This window comes from Vigna radiata, chromosome 5, assembly GCF_000741045.1.
Source record: "Vigna radiata var. radiata cultivar VC1973A chromosome 5, Vradiata_ver6, whole genome shotgun sequence".
Classification (NCBI taxonomy): Eukaryota; Viridiplantae; Streptophyta; class Magnoliopsida; order Fabales; family Fabaceae; genus Vigna; species Vigna radiata.
Genome location: NC_028355.1, coordinates 17668057 through 17684207, shown reverse-complemented (window position 1 = coordinate 17684207; position 16151 = coordinate 17668057). Strand labels below are relative to the sequence as shown.

The window sequence follows — 16151 nt, the reverse complement described above, 5'->3', positions numbered from 1 at the left end:
TATATATATATATATATATATATATATATATATATATAATTTAAATTTATAACATTTTAATTTAGATTTAAAAATTCATGGAATTTGTTTTAAGTGAATATATTTCATGATGTTTTTCTCTTTAATTTTTAACTCAAAGAACACATAATTACAATTTTCATAATTCAAATATTAAAATAGATAACATAAATTTATTATAATTTAAATTAATAAACAGTAGCACATATATGTTCATATGCAATGTTGTGGAGAAAATTTCATGGTAAAAAATACAGATGTTATCTCACTTCATGGCATAAGTTCATGTGTATTACATTACAACAAGTATTGAAATTTAAACTAAAACAGCTTCTTTTTTATTCTTATTGAGAGGAAAAAGAAAGCATAATTTAAGTTACAAAGCATAAAGCTCTAATATATATATATATATATATATATATATATATAAAATTTTGATGTATATAAATTTTAAGAAAGATGATAGCTATGATTTCTTTTGAAAGTTCCATTTTCTTTCATTTCCTTTATGGTTGAATCTTCTTGCACCACTAATTGTTCCAAACTTGAGAGGCACAATTTGAGGAATGTACATATTTCCAGGGAAGTTCCTTTTCTCCTTTTGGATTTTTTGCAATTGTGGCAACCAGTATGCAACATACTCACCTTCAGGGTCATATGTTTGTGCCTGACATAAATTTTTAGGACAGTACCATATCAGTTCACTCATTTAAGAAAAACGTCTTTTTAACAACTTTTTTTTAATAACTTTTTAACAACGTTTGGTAATTTATGATTAGTCTGTTTCAAATATTTTTTTTAGAATAAATTTAAACAGATCAATAAAATAATGACACGTATGTTGTTGTCAAAAAATTGTTAAAATATCACGTTTAAACGTCATTTTATTTTCCAATCCATTTTTTAGTTAAACCTTTATCTAACATGAAGGTCTAAACAGATAAAATCCTTGTTTTAAGTTTTAAAAGTAAGTATCACTAAACATTGAAACTTACTTGTTTCGGGATGCTGAAATACCGATCTTCTCTGGGATCATTCCCAACTCCTGAAAAAAAAAATCATCAAAATTCAACATCTAATAAATTGAATAATTAAAAATTATTCTTCAATTTAATGAATTTTCAATTTAGTGAATTTGTGACTATCAAATATTAAATTGGTTGATTAATTTTTTATACCATATTTCAATTTTTTACAAATAAAAACAGTAATTTTTGTTGTTTTTCCAAAATTTTACATAAACTTGTTTGGAATGAATAGTCTTTTCCATGTAATTCAAGATGCAAAGTAAGTTTTTGTATTCTATTGATAACTTTGAATATTTGAAAGAATAAAATATAGGTTGTAATATTTGTTGTTCAAAAATTATAAGCAGAAGACTAATATAGACATGAAACAAACAACCAAATCTCAAACTAGGAAAATAATATTCACTGTACATCATGAACATGCTCATGTTAGAAAACGGGCTACTTCTTTATGCACCCTATTTCATGTTTTTCTTCCCGCACCCCACTTACCTGATCCGTAAGTCCAGTTTCCATAATTAGAACATGGATCATAATCCAAAAGGCACGTCTCAAACCATTCTGCTCCCATGCGCCAATCTATGCCCATATCACGAACAAGAAAGGAACATACAATCTGTCAAGAAAGTAATCAAGTTTCAGCTTCAGTTATAAAATTTGATGAGTGAAATATAATAATAGTATCATATAATTTGGTCCAAAAATCAGTATTGAATAAATTTCTAGAATTTATTATACTTTACAAACACAATAATGGGCTCGGGTTGATACCTGTCGTCCTCGATTAGACATAAACCCTGTAGTCGATAGTTCTTTCATGTTGGCATCTATGAGAGGATACCTACATGTTTATGCCAAAAGAATAGGTAGAAGATTATAAGACAACAGGGACAACATTTAATATGATGTTTTAAGACAAGAAACATAGAACAGAATCAAGCGACAGTAGTTGTATCAAAACAGATTCAGCAACACTCTGAATCTCGGATAGAAATTGTACCCGGTACAACCATCTCTCCAGGATTCAAACAAATTCTTGTCTTGGCTCCAGTTGCGATGAACTTTCCTAGGGCCACCTGAAAAGAAAGACAGATTTTACCTAAGTAATCTGAACAAACTTTTTAAAGACAGTGTTATAGGAAGATGTTTTTTTCTCACTTGCACATCAAAACCAGAAGAATTTAAAAGCATAACTCTGTAAACACCAGAGACATGAAATTTCTCAACCTATCAATACCTAGATGGAAAAGCGAATTCCCATATTTCACTGACAGAAACCTAAAGTAATCCCTCCATATCAACTCAAACAAAACCCTGCAAAAGTAAAGATAGTTCCAACAGAAAACAAATTGAGAAGAGGGAGGAAGTCAAATCTGTCAACGAGTTCGTTTTTTCATAAACAAATAGAATGATAAGTGAAAGGGAGAAAAAGAAAACAGAACTTCTCTGATGCAGTTAAAGTAACTTCACACACTCCAATTAATCAGAAAAGTTAGATTTAAGGGATGAATAACAAACTGACAGTAGGAGAATGAATTCTTTTTTGAAATATGACATAGATATACATTAATAAGAAAGATGCAATGTTTCTACTTACCAGTAGGTAGAACTATTTGCTAGTCTTTCGTTTTCATATCTCTTTACCTATAAAGAACAGACTGAAGTTTGTTAACTCATACATTCTCATTTCTTAGCTGTTATACAATGCACAAAACAGAGATCATTGCAAGCTTTAACCTCTTCATATATGAAACGAGGAGATAAACTTCCTGAGGCAAGCCATGGTGAGAATTTGGTAGAATAATCAGGCCCTAACATCCCATTCCTGGTCTCTTTATACACCTTCAGCAAATCCTACATATGAACAATCTTAAGAACGCATTACATAACCAAACAAGGGCTGGAATTAGTGTCTCCAACATCATATTTAAGGTCACGTTTTACAGAACAGCTATATACAGCAACAACAGTGACATAGTTGCCTAATTTGGATCTAAATTGTCAATTTGAGATAACCAACCTTCTTCCAGAAGTATTCATATACTCTGCTCAATCCTGCAGTTTCACCCCCCACAAACTTCATTCCCTTGATAACCTAAATTTTGAGGATGAAAGTAAAGGAATGATAAAGTTCATTATCTCATCATTCTTGAAAGGTGTCTACCAATAGATATGGAAAAACCTACATTCTGTGAGCAAAGTCCAAGCTGTTCTAATGAAGGAAGGCATCCCCAATCCTCAATCAAGGGAGGTGGTCCAAGAGATGGTGGTAGTTTGATGCATGAGCGTATGGTACATTTCGCTTCAATAATCTGCAAATTTCGAATTCCATTAGTAAGCATTTGTAGCAGTGAAAAGAAACCCAGATTCAGAATATCGTGCCTTGCGAAATTGAGTATACATATCTGGCAAAGAAGTGGCATCAAAAGGGAGGTCATCAAGATGGTACATGGTGGTACCCCAAACTAATTGCAATTTAAGGATGTTGTTTGAAACTGTGACACCACTCGATTCTCCTGATGATGTCGCAACTTGTTTAAGACCTTCCATGACTAACCGCTCAACATTCAGCTCCTCACTGCACGTTTCTTTCTGTGCATACACCTGACAGCTTCATATTCATCAATGAGCCGTATAGCTTAAACCATGAAATTCCATCAATTCGAAATTAGGCTTGAAATTCAAAGACTTACTGTGTGAGCTTGAAATGCTTTGGCAAGAGAAGGAAGAATCTCCTCAGGCTTCCCATGTTGTACAAGCAAATTAAGCCCTTTTTTCATCAAATTCTTCCTCAAGTCCACCACACATTCAATGAGAAATTGCGCTCTCAATGCTGCACAAAAGTTACGTGAGTGATGCGATGCTTACATACTTTCTTTTCATGTAGAAATTAGAAAAAGGAAAAACCAAAAACACATGAGATATTGCATTTCACTTTGTACTAAAAGAACTGCATCCAAATTTGCTGTAGAAGAAATGGTGCAGATGAATTTGAATACGAGTTATATGACTATACCACCGGTTTTGGGAAAGCCGAAATGATAAGTAGTGGCAAAGAGTCGAGGGTCAACGCAGTAGACAGGTAAAACGGTTTCGGAGGAAAGCCATGCCTTGTAGAGAGCTTCGTTATCCAAAACTCTGAGATCATTCCTGAACCATACAATGGCCGTTCCTTTGCCACTCCTCTTGGTGTTCCACGTGTACCTTCGAAAAGCGTTCTCCGCAACGCGGTCCATGTCGTTAGCATCTAGCTCAGGCACCTCGTACGTTGACGAAGAAGAGCCTGAAGACGACACGGTTTTGGATTTCGCGAGCGTGTTCATCGCCAGGAACAACGGGTTTCTTGTTTTTGTTGTTGTTGGGTTTGTGAGTGTTAAGGTTAACGTGGTCTTAGCGGAATAGAGAGTGGTTCTGAGGGAAAGAAACGGAAGTGGAGTGCAGTGGAGAATGGCCATGTACGACGTTAGTTGCGCTTTTTGCTGAAGGTGGGACTAATCAAGCAGTTGAAAGTGTGACACGTGGCATCTCGGGTTTGGTGTGACGTGGCCAGTTGTTAGCCTATGGATCTACTGACTTCAACTGGTTCTTCTTGGATGAGTGAGAAGAATGGAAGGTTCGACTGAAGGTTTTTTCTTCCTGCACCTGCTGAAGTATAGGAGTGCATATAGTATTAATGGGGTGCAAGAAGAAAACCTCAAGAGTGAAAAGAAAAGGAGTATTACAGAAACCAGAGGCTATTGCTCTCCGCACCTCCACAATTACTGCACCCTATAGTAATAAAAGGCTCAAACGTCTTCCACCATTACATCACACGACTGTCGTTGTAGAGAGAAAAAAAAGGCTGCGGAGGATAAGAAAAACAATCATTCCAAAAAAATATTTCCATAACATATTTTATATATTTCGGAAAGTTTTTCCCAAAATCACATTTTATATTCTGAAAATTTCATTTTAAAAAGTATTATATATATTCTGAAAAGTTCATTTCAAAATATATTTTTAATTTTAAAAATTATGTTCTGAAAATTTTATTCTGGAAACCTTGTTCTAAAAATTCTGATAAACTTCCGGAACATATATTTTGAAAGTAAGGTAAAATAGTTTTTTTTGGGGTGTGCTAAGAAGTTATGGGGTGCAGAAAATAAAATATGAAATCAAACAGGGTCGGGCTATTTGAACTAGCCCAAACAAAAAGGTGGAACGTTCGACTTGTTTCCAGAAAATTCGCCAAGGTTGCTTTTTCATTCAATTATTTATACCGGTAACAACTTTCTTGATCACGTATTTCTACTTGTTGCATTCAATCCGTAATGTTCGTTGACTTCTAATTGTAAAAGGAAGATTCTGAAAAGCTAGATGTCGGTGTACGACAGCGTCGTGGGTGGGAAATTGAAGCTGAAGGGAAAAGCGTTGGATGTAAAAGATTTTGTGATTAAAAAGAAGAAGAAACGAGACAAGAGATACCATAATTTATCCCAAACTAGTTCTGGTGAGCTTAATGTTCTTCCCTTTCTTTTGGGCATGATAAAACTGTTCAATTATCATTATCTTAGCATCAAGTTTCTTTTTGCCAAAAAAAAAAAAAGTTTTCGCAAACACACTCTTAGATGAAAATATATTCTCATGGTGAAGAAATAGTTGTTGGGGTTCTTGCTCGTCATTCGTAAGACCTGTTGATACTGGCATCAGCTAAGGTAGCTGCATCTAATGGTGTTAATGATATATTGGATGATGTGTGAGAAACATTATTGCATTGTGGCTTCAAAATATCTGTTTTTGCAAGTCACTTGATATTGCTGTCTTATTTGATCAAATGTTGACTTCTCTGTTCAGTATATTTGGTTATTGAAAATGTGTTCTTGTCTCAGGATGGAGTGATGCAGACTGCTAAAGATCTCAAAGGGCAAAGAAACATTGAAATATGGTCAAAATTTTAATCTTTTCTTTAGGTTTATATTGCTCATGCTTTAATCTTTTTACTAAGTTGATAGAAATTTTCAGCTTCTTTGCTTATGTGGAGTCAAAAATTTCCATTATTTTTGAATTAGCAGTTCAGTTTTGTTCGAAGTGACACATCCAATAAAAATAAAAATAGACCAATTTAAATATATAAATAGATGGAAAACCTCTTCTTTGTAAACCTGAGTTAGGTATAAGTTTATGAATTATTTTAATGATATTTATTGTTTATTGGGTATATTATTCCTAGGTTTATCGGTTTTGTGAGTTTGAGGTAATCTTAAGTTCACTTGTTGACAGCTTTAGAATTGGATGTTCTTTTACCTTTGCAGCTGTTCTGTATCACTTTTCAAATTGTAGTAGTTAGTAGTAGTACCCTACTCAAGAATGGTTCCTCTAATTACTGCAAGGGTGTTAATATGTAAAGAAATTCCTTAATCATTCAACTTTCAATCTCTTATAGAGGGCAAAATATTGCTATGGATTACTATTCAGGATTCAAGTTTGGCCTGTGCTCACCTTAAAATAAGTGGCCTCATCGTATCAGTTTCAATTTTTCTGCCAGTTCCTTTGTGCATGCGATCTATTGGATCACGGTCTGATTGTTCTGCCACTTACATAAAGTTTTGAATTGAGGAATGCCTGATTCCTTCCAAGCTTCTCTGGATTTCTTTAAACTGTCATGCAGCAAATTTTTGTATGTTGTACATATGAATGGATTCGTGATTATAGATTAAGCAAATAGTACTTTAAAAGAAAAGGATTGAGCTGATTTCATCGTGATGCTGAATTAGTCTTAGCATGTTTAAGTGTTTGACATGAACTCTTTTACAATTTATTTTCTTTTCATTTTAGATATGTTAGGTGGAAACATGTCAATGGATCACCGTGAAGACAGCACAGAGAGTGTATCATATGATGATCATCTTACTCCAGCTGAACGGCGATTTCTCCATCAGACACAGAAACTTGAGCTTCAAAGACTGTCAAAAATGGCGAGCAAGTCTCATAGGGATAGAATTCATGAGTTCAACCGATATCTGGCCAACCTCAGTGAGCATTATGATATTCCCAAAGTAGGACCTGGTTAAGGAAAACCGTCTTCGTTTTAATCTTCATTCTACTAAATGTTTTGTAATGTTATAATTGATTAACCTTCTCGAATTTATGAAACTAAGAATGACTGTGCCAAGAAAATATAATAAGTTTTCTATTTTGTTAAAGTATTTTTAATTTTAGTCGTATTCCATCTAAATAGAAATTAACACAAAATATTATAAAACATTATAGTTGTATGGTATATAATAAGGATCGAACGGTTAGCATACAAGATCGTTTGGTTTAAATCAGGTCAAATGGCTTTTATTAATGATAGACCGAAATTGAGTCAGTGTCTAAGACGATAAAATAATTAAAGATATCTGATTAAAGATATTGATTGGTGGATTATAAGCAATTAACCAGATTTTAAGATAAGCTTGTTTATAACAACACTAATTAAAGATATCTAATTAAAGATATTGATTGGTGGTTTATAAGTAACCGATCTAATTTTAAGGTAAGCTTGTTTATATTATATTGGGTCTCTGTCAATTTAGGATCATGGGATGACTTATAAATACAAAATCAGGACCACTAGCCAGGTATGTTCCTTTCACGTGCTCTTCAATTACACACCTAACTTGAGCGTCAGAGTGTTTTTTGCAGGTACTTTCTCCCTTTGTCAAGAAGGCAACTGAGCGGTCAAGACTAAAATCCACCTAGCAACCAAGATTGAAGGCAGTCAAGCGGTCATAGATGGAAGGAAGGCGAGTGGCTCAGGCGATCCAAGTGTTCGGAAGCAAGGAAGACACATCATAAAGGTCAGTCTCTCGGTCCTACAAATCCATATCGAAACATTTTGGCCATGTTTTGGTAGGGATTTTATGGGACTGAGATACTAACCTTTTGTTGACTCACTGGCAAGTGTATCAGATCGTTCAAGTAATATAATCGGTAATGCCCAATATCGTTCTTCCCAAGAGACTCGAAAGGCCTTATCGTTCGTGTGAACTGAGATCGTAAGACTTGTAGAGAAAAATTAATTGTTGTGGATGCAAAAACACAAAATAAACATGCAATGCGTTTGATTTAGTTGACAAGAAAAAGGCTATGGATTAATGGAGTTGTTGGGGTTGACAATTTCATCTTATCTGCTCCCTTTTATCTACTCCTCTTGTTTAAAGTGCTTGATTATCTAATTGTTATGCAAACTTTTTTGTTCTACCCTTAACCCGATCCCTCGGCGAAAAGAGACTATTACTAATTACCGGTTTGCTATCCCTAGCCTCCCCTAGCAACTAGCAACGCATTACCGAACAAAAGCAAAAACAATTGATCGTCCTACCTCCCTATCCCTAGGTGGTATTTCATTAATCAAGGAATTTCTCACCAGTTCATGACAGTACTGTACGTTCCCGTATCAATAGAGACAAACAACAATTATTGAATGAGTTAAACGATAAAAGCTTTAAGCGCAAATGAGAACCCAACAATTGATAATCAAAGCATATGACAATCATATAAATAAACAAGAGTTTCAATAAAAGAGAGTTTCAAAAAATTACATTGTTTCCCCCAACAACAAAAGGGTTTAGTTCACCATTGTCATGGTGAACTTAGATGAAAATAATGGAAGAATGGAAGAGCAAACCCTAGATAGGATGAAAAGGAGCCTAAGCATCCAAGAGATCTTCTCCAAGGAGTGAAAATTAGGTTTGACTGCCCTCTTCTGTCAAAAGAATGAGAATGAAATCATAACAGGGCTATTTATAGCTGAGGAGCGTCATAGAAAACAGACCCAAGCGCAGCAGACAACTGCCCGGCGTCACACTTATGCCGCCCGGCGGTTTGCCCATAATCGCGCCACCACCTGGCGCCAAGGGTCCACCACCCAGCAGTTTGCCTCTAATCGCAAATCCGCCCAGCGTTCACATCTGGTGCCACCTCCTCGCATTGGACCGCCCAGCTATGAATTTTGCCGCTGGGCTGTTCCTAGACTCTTCTTTTCTTCAGTTTTCTTCCTTTGTCTTGAGTCTAAGACCTTCATCTTCAACCCCAATCTTCACTTTCATCAAAATCGCTACAAAACAATGCAAAACAAGCATAATATCGCTAAAAACAACTTTTGACTCTCAACTGACTCATTTATTGGGTTTTACTTGATTCTAAGTTCATTCTAAGTCTTAAAGGGTGTAATTTGGTCTAAAGTGACATATGAGAATAACTGTTTTTCAATCGTTATCACCTTTCTAACGTGACTTCGATGCTTGAGTTTTGCGCTCCACATGTTTACTTCTAGTCTGGACCGTTGAGTTGCCTTCAGTCGTGGTTGCTCGGTGGACTTCAATCTTGACCGCTCGTTCGCTTTCTTGGCAAAGGGGGAGGGTACCTACAAAAGGCACTCTGGCCCTCAAGTTAGGCGTGTGATTAAAGAGTCGATTTAATATTTAGTGAATGATTATTACTATTGAGTATTTGGGAGTATGAGTTGAATGTGAGTAGAACATGAATGGGACGTACCTGGCTGGTGGCCATGACCTTGTATTTATAAGTCATCCCATGGACCCTACATTAACACAAGCCCAATAAAATATAAACAAACTTACCTTGAAATACGGTTGGTTGCTTATAAACCGTCAATCAATATCTTTAATCATATATCTTTGATTATTTTATCGTCTGTTGGACTATTGGCCCAATATCTTTAGACCTTGGCCCAATTTCGGTCCATCATTGATAAAAATCATTTGACTTGATTTGACTAGCACTGCTACTGTAGATAGACCAAACGGTCTTGTATACTAATCTTTCAGTCCCTATTATATACTGACCTTGTATTTATAAGTCATCCCATGGACCCTAAATTAACACAGGCCTAATAAAATATAAACATACTTACCTTAAAATCCGGTTGGTTGCTTATAAACCGCCAATCAATATCTTTAATCAAATCTTTAATTAGATATCTTTGATTATTTTATCGCCTGTTGGACTATTGACCCGATAGCTTTAGACCCTGGCCCAATTTCGGTCCATCATTGATAAAAACTATTTGACGTGATTTGACTAGCGCTGCTACCGTAGATATATCGAACGGTCTTGTATACTAACCTTTCAATCCCTATTATATACCATACATGGGGCCTACCGCGGGGCCATGGGGCATCCCACTAAAACCGCAAGGAACCAGACAAGGATGCATTCTCAACATCATCCTGTCAACCACATCCCTACATATTGATCCTGATAGGAGAAACCATCAATGTCAGACAAGTTTCTACGAATTTACAGCATATAAAATCATCTCCTCTGACTGATGAATCATTGGTAAAAGTCTCACCAACAACGTCAAAACACTTCAACGACTTTTTTCAACCATTTGGCCTCCTAAGTATTCAACCATTCGGCCTCAAGTATTCAATCCTTCGCTTCACAGGTTCTCGGCCTTATAGATACTCGGCCATTCAGCCTCACAGGTGCTCGACCATTCGGCTTCCTAGGTATTCAGCCATTCGGTCTCAGGTATTAGGTCATTCGGCCTCACAGGTATTCGGCCACTCGGCCTCAACTGTTTGGCCTTCCATGGCCTCAAGTATTCAGGTACTCGGTCATTCGGTCTCACAGGTACTCGGCCTCTCGGCCTCAACTGTTCGCCTTCCATGGCCTCGAGTATTCAGGCACTCGACAATTAGACCTCACAGGTATTCGGTCACTCGGCCTCAATTGTTCGGCCTTCCATGGCCTCAAGTGTTCAAGCATCTGGTCATTCAGCCTCATAGGTATTCAACCATTCGGCCTTTAAAGCACTCGGCCATTCAGACTCGCAGGTATTCAACCATTTGGCCTCAAGTACTAGCCCATTCAGCCTCACAGGTATTCGGCCACTCAACCTCAACTTTTCGGCCTTCCATAGCCTCAAGTATTCAGGTACTCGGCCATTTGACCTCACATGTATTCGGCCACTCGACCTCAACTGTTCGGTCCTCCATGTTTTATAATGCTTAATTGTCGTTTTATTTTAATAAATCACACTCTGTTTCCTTCAAATGTATGTAGAAAAGTTGTTTATTGTTACTAATTACTGATTTGATTTAAGTAAATTATACTATTATTCAAATATGCCGACAATACTCATCTCTTCACTATGTTAAATTTGCAGTTGTATTCTAGTAAATGGTTTTCTTATTAAAAATCTGTTAACTTCATATTAAAACCACTAGTGCAAAAATGCTATTTAAAGTCACCCAGTAGACGTTGATTTCCTGATAAACCGACGTCTATGACTGCACGGTGGCATTATCGTAAATAGATTGGTAAACTAGACGTCAGATTAAGGTAAGGCGACGTCTATGACATTGTAGACGTCGGACCTACTGCAAACCAATGTCTCATTGCCTAAGGTAGGTGATAAGACAGTCAATGGACGTCGGTGTTCATGAGGTCCGACATTTACTGGGTTGCAATTAATGCTGATCACCTAATTCACAGGCGCTTAGACGTCACTTAGTCAAACGGCGACGTCTAAGGCCTGTCTGGAAGGCGGGAAGACAAAAAATTCTTCAACGTAAACGTCGGTAATGATGGCAAGCGACATCTATGTGCTTGTAATTGATTATGTTCACAAAACTCGAGGGACTTAGACGTTGGCTAAGAAAGGCACCAACGTGAACTTCTCTGACAGGAAATCAAATGTCAATCGGTTCAGCTTCCAAATGTCGAATAGACGTTGGATCCCCTGAAACCCGACATCAAATGGGTATTCAAAAAGTCAGTATTAATGTTAACTTGAATGTCATATTAGTTAGGTAACTGACGTCTATGTGACTATAGACGTCGGTTGTCGTTGCAACCGACGCCCCATTTCATTTTAAATAAACCTCTGACTCTTCGCGGCATTCAGTTTCTGATATCGCGTCTTCCTCTTCTCCTTTTTCTCTTGCTTCACCTCTTCTTTTTCTTGCTTCGCGGCATTGCATTGTTGTTTTCTGATAACGTCATTGTCTTCCTCCTCTCTTTTTCTCTCTTGCGGCATTGCATCTCAGGTGCGTGGTTTTTATTGTTACCAGTTAATCTTTGTCAGTCTTTCATCGATTATATCTTCTGGTTCAACTTATTAAAATTTGCTTTCTTTGTGTTGTGTTTTAGTGCAGTTTTGTTCCTTTCTTGGGGTAACGTAGTAACACATTCTCCCTTTGCTAGCTGCCTCCGGAAATAGCGGCGTCTTTTGAATTTCTTTTGATCGTTTCAACCCAAAAACGACCGTGGATCGTTGTCTAGTTTTCGTTTCACCGTGTTCTTTTCCTCTTGCAGATGAAAAATGGAACTAAGCAACCACCCAGGTTCGGTTTTGGGTTGAAGGGACCATAAGAAATTCAAAAGACACAGGCTTTTTTTTTGGGGCAAACTAGCAAAAGGAGATTGTGCTACTAGGCTATCAAAAGACGGGAACAAAACTGCACTAAAACACAACCATTGTATTAGACGTCGGTTAATGCAAATACCGACGTCTATATGTGCTCTTAGACGTAGGTCTTTGTCATGTTCGACGTCTATATGTGCCTTTAGACGTCGGTTAACGCTTTGTCCGACGTCTAATTAGTGCCTTTAGACGTTCATTCAAACCAGTGCTGACGTTTATTGACGTCGTTCATGGGTACTAACTGACGTCATTATAGACGTCTGTGGTTAGGATGTCCGACGTCCTGTTGACGTCACCGGTTTAGACGTCGATTTATGAATAAACGTTAAAAGCTCAAAATAACTGACGTTAAACCGCGTTTTTGCATTAGTGAATAGTTTTTTTTTTACTAATTCTAAATTTCATAATTTAAGTAAACTACACTATTATATTTTGATTTTTTAAGTGAAATTGGTTGAGGGAAACTAGTATTTTCTATATTTGTTTGTTCAAGAAAAACAAAGTGAGGCAAACCTATATTCTTATATATCTTTAAATAGCTCGAAATTAATATTTCCTTTCACAAAACTTTAAACTATGCTTGGAAAAAGGATTTTATAGTTTTAATAAAAAATATTTTGTAATCTAATTAATTTTTGCTAGAATAAGAAAAAGTGTTGAATTTTTTTTTTTTAAAAGATAACATTAAATCGACTTACTCAAACTCACATAAATTTATCATTCAAAAGATGGAAAATTATTGAAGGAGAAACAATGAACTTGAAGTTGAGGGTCGTTTTAAAATTTAAAAATTTAATGCGACAAAATTATCAGAGGACGTTGTAAACTTATCAATTTGATATCTTTATATGTGTTACTAAATTACCATTATTTATAATCTTAATTATGATATTAATATTTTCCAATCATGTCGAAAGTTTTTGTTAGCGTTTATAAATAAGCATCCACCTCCGCGCGTTTCTCCACGCAAACCATGCATCACCACGGAAAGAAGAAAAACCCATAACAGAAATTTTGACTCAACGGAAAACAAGCCTCGCAGAATTCTTATAAATATACCATTCACGATGCCATTCTCCATCAACCAGATTTGGCTTCGGTATCTAATAACAAAGAGAAGACAAAGAAGAAAAGAGAAGAAAAAAAACTCAGAAGTGAAAAATGGGTTTCGCAAAATCTTCTCTTCTGGCAGTGGCTCTTCTTCTGGCCGTCTGCAGAAGCATCCAAGCCTTGGATGTGCTGGAGGCGCTCAACAATCCTCAGTATGAGCAGTTCAACAAAGCCCTAACCGAGGCCAATCTGGTTGACAAAATAAACGCCCTTAAAGCCGTCACCGTTCTCCCCTTGTGCAACGACGCCATGGCTTCCCTCGCCGGGAAGTCACCGGAATTTCTGAAGGCCACCATCAGCACGCACGTCCTTATCGGCTACTACGACGAGAAGAAGCTGGTGGAAAACATTGGAAGCCAAACTCCCATCGAGACTCTCTTCCAATCCTCCGGCCTCGCCAAGGACAAACAGGGATACGTCCTCGTCCAGCTCGTCAACGAAGGCGAGGTTGTCTTCGGATCCGCCGCCTCTCCTTCCGGCACAGTCTTCACCGTCGGCCTTGTGCAAACCGTGGCCAAACAACCCGAAGAGTTTTCCGCTCTTGAGGTCACCAAGCCCATCCTTGTACCTGGAATTGAGAATTTGTCCTCCGACGTCAAGGTTCCTCTTGCCACCACGGGAGGTAGCATGGCAGCGTCTCCTTCGGCTCTCGCTCCCGCTCCCGGTAGCAGCGACGCTTCACGCCTCTGCATGGGGCTCCTCGCTGCCGCTTCAGCTTCCGCCGCTTTCATCCTTGCCCTGTAAACGACGGCGTTTCGGGAATTTATCTTTTTATTAAACAGAAAAACCATTGCATTGATGTTGTATAGCACCGATCACGAGATACAACAGGGATCTTTTGTTTTTGGTTAACGAAATCACTCTTGTAGCTCGCGTTCGTGGAATTCAGGTTATAATTCTATTGAAACTGCATCGTTCATTATTTGTTCTCTCTTTGTATCTTCTGTTACACTTGTTCTTGCTCTTGCTGTTTAAATTATCATTGCGTTTGTTTAATTAATTCTCCTTCGCCGTAAACCATAGAAAACGTAAATTATTTTAAATGTGGCAAATGCTAAATTTTTCTAAAAAAATCTTAGAAAAAGAAAACAATAATTGAATTGAAAGTGTAAAAATTCATTGAAATTTAATGTATCCGACTGAAATTTTTGTTGAATTACACACTTGTTAAATACTTAATTTTTGTTGTTTTAGTTAAATAAAGAAGTTTAAGTTATTTAAATAAATTATCATAAGGTTTGACTAACAGTTTGCAACTAAAACTTTTTTTATGCGTATATATTGTTCAATATATACAATTATACTTATTGTGTATAAAATTCCACCTTTTTTTTTAATTATATAATTAAGATGAATGATTGTTTAATAGAAAAAATATGTGTTTTTGAAGTTGATTTATTTTAATAAAAAAAGTTACATCGTAAATAATTATTTTAAAAAGTGTTTATTACACTTTATTTTAAATTTAAACAAACTTAATTATTATCTTAGAAAGAAACGACCTGACATATGAATAGTTAACTTGTATGCAATCTTAAGCTTATTAACTTGTATGATTAATTAAATTTAATATAAGTTTGAATTTTGAGCAAGCACAGAAACTGTAAAAAGAAAAAGGGAACGTATTCAGAATTAAGTCGCAAAATGAAAGTCATTGATATGAATTTGAAACTTAAATATTAAATTTATAATAAACGTTTGGATTAGAAAATTACTTTCTTTTGACACACTTTTATTCTCTTTTCATTATCAAATACGAATTACTTGAATGGAAACAAATGAAACCAAATATTACAAATTTCATATGATATCTTATCAAAATCAAATTAAGGAGATGTAATATAATTATCAATTCTCTTATATATCACTTATACAATCATATCTTATCTTTATCAAATTCAATTAAAGTAGAAATAGCTATAATTATAAATTATCTAATTATATTTTATCAAATTCAATTTAAGTAAATATTTTATAATTATCAATTATCTTATAAAATTAACATTTATCTAACTCGTTTTATCTTTATCAAATTTAATTTAAGTATATATAGTAATATTTATCAATTATCCTATGAAACTATTTGTCATTTAACCTATCTTGTTTTTATCAAATTCAATTTAAATAGATATAGTTATAATTACTAGTTATGTCTAATTAAACTATCTATTATATATTCAAATTCATTTTAATTTTTAATAAAAGTTAATGGTATTTAAATCACATTTTAGTCACTCTACCCCCATTATATTTCATTTAAATTATAACTCAATTTATGGTCTTACCAAATTTTCTGATATCATATCAAATTCATTTAATAAAAGTAATTAAATTTAAAACCTATTTTAACCCCTCCAACACCTAATTATATTTAATTCAAAATGATACCGTATATAATAAATTCAATTTAATTATATATAATTATAACATTCAATAAATTATATTATCAATTTATCTCTAATTTAATTAAATTATTTTTAATTATTCATGAAAATAATAATATTTATATAATATTCTAGGCTCTGTATCACCTCATTGTTATAGTTAGTTTAAACTATATTTTATGGTTAAATAAT

At 35.3% G+C, this 16151-nt stretch overlaps 3 protein-coding genes across 4 annotated transcripts; 2 read left to right on the top strand and 1 right to left on the bottom strand.

The window, feature by feature from the left end:
- Positions 1–462: 462 nt before the first annotated feature.
- LOC106761372 (cryptochrome DASH, chloroplastic/mitochondrial) lies at positions 463–4516 on the bottom strand. Its single transcript, XM_014644922.2, has 13 exons — positions 4063–4516; positions 3740–3879; positions 3429–3650; positions 3233–3358; positions 3067–3141; positions 2784–2900; positions 2644–2690; positions 2284–2360; positions 2047–2122; positions 1818–1887; positions 1539–1662; positions 1014–1063; positions 463–685 (listed from the first exon to the last, which is right to left on the bottom strand). Exons 1-13 carry the CDS (start codon positions 4499–4501, stop codon positions 485–487), a joined length of 1764 nt encoding a protein of 587 aa, XP_014500408.1. The 5' UTR covers positions 4502–4516; the 3' UTR covers positions 463–484.
- A 647-nt stretch (positions 4517–5163) lies between these two features.
- LOC106760396 (protein FAM32A-like) lies at positions 5164–7228 on the top strand. Of its 2 annotated transcripts, none has more exons than XR_002667825.1 (2): positions 5164–5535; positions 5915–5970. XR_002667825.1 is itself a non-coding variant. In XM_014643831.2 (2 exons), exons 1-2 carry the CDS (start codon positions 5403–5405, stop codon positions 7094–7096), a joined length of 369 nt encoding a protein of 122 aa, XP_014499317.1. In that variant the 5' UTR covers positions 5312–5402; the 3' UTR covers positions 7097–7228. The 2 variants fall into 2 exon arrangements, 1 of the variants encoding a protein (XP_014499317.1); XM_014643831.2 differs by lacking the exon at positions 5915–5970 and adding an exon at positions 6861–7228 and having other exon boundaries at positions 5312–5535.
- Positions 7229–13568: 6340 nt separating this feature from the next.
- Positions 13569–14474, top strand: LOC106760395 (fasciclin-like arabinogalactan protein 3). Its single transcript, XM_014643830.2, has one exon. The coding sequence runs from the start codon at positions 13627–13629 to the stop codon at positions 14317–14319; it is 693 nt and encodes a 230-aa protein (XP_014499316.1). The 5' UTR covers positions 13569–13626; the 3' UTR covers positions 14320–14474.
- The last annotated feature ends 1677 nt before the right edge of the window (positions 14475–16151 follow it).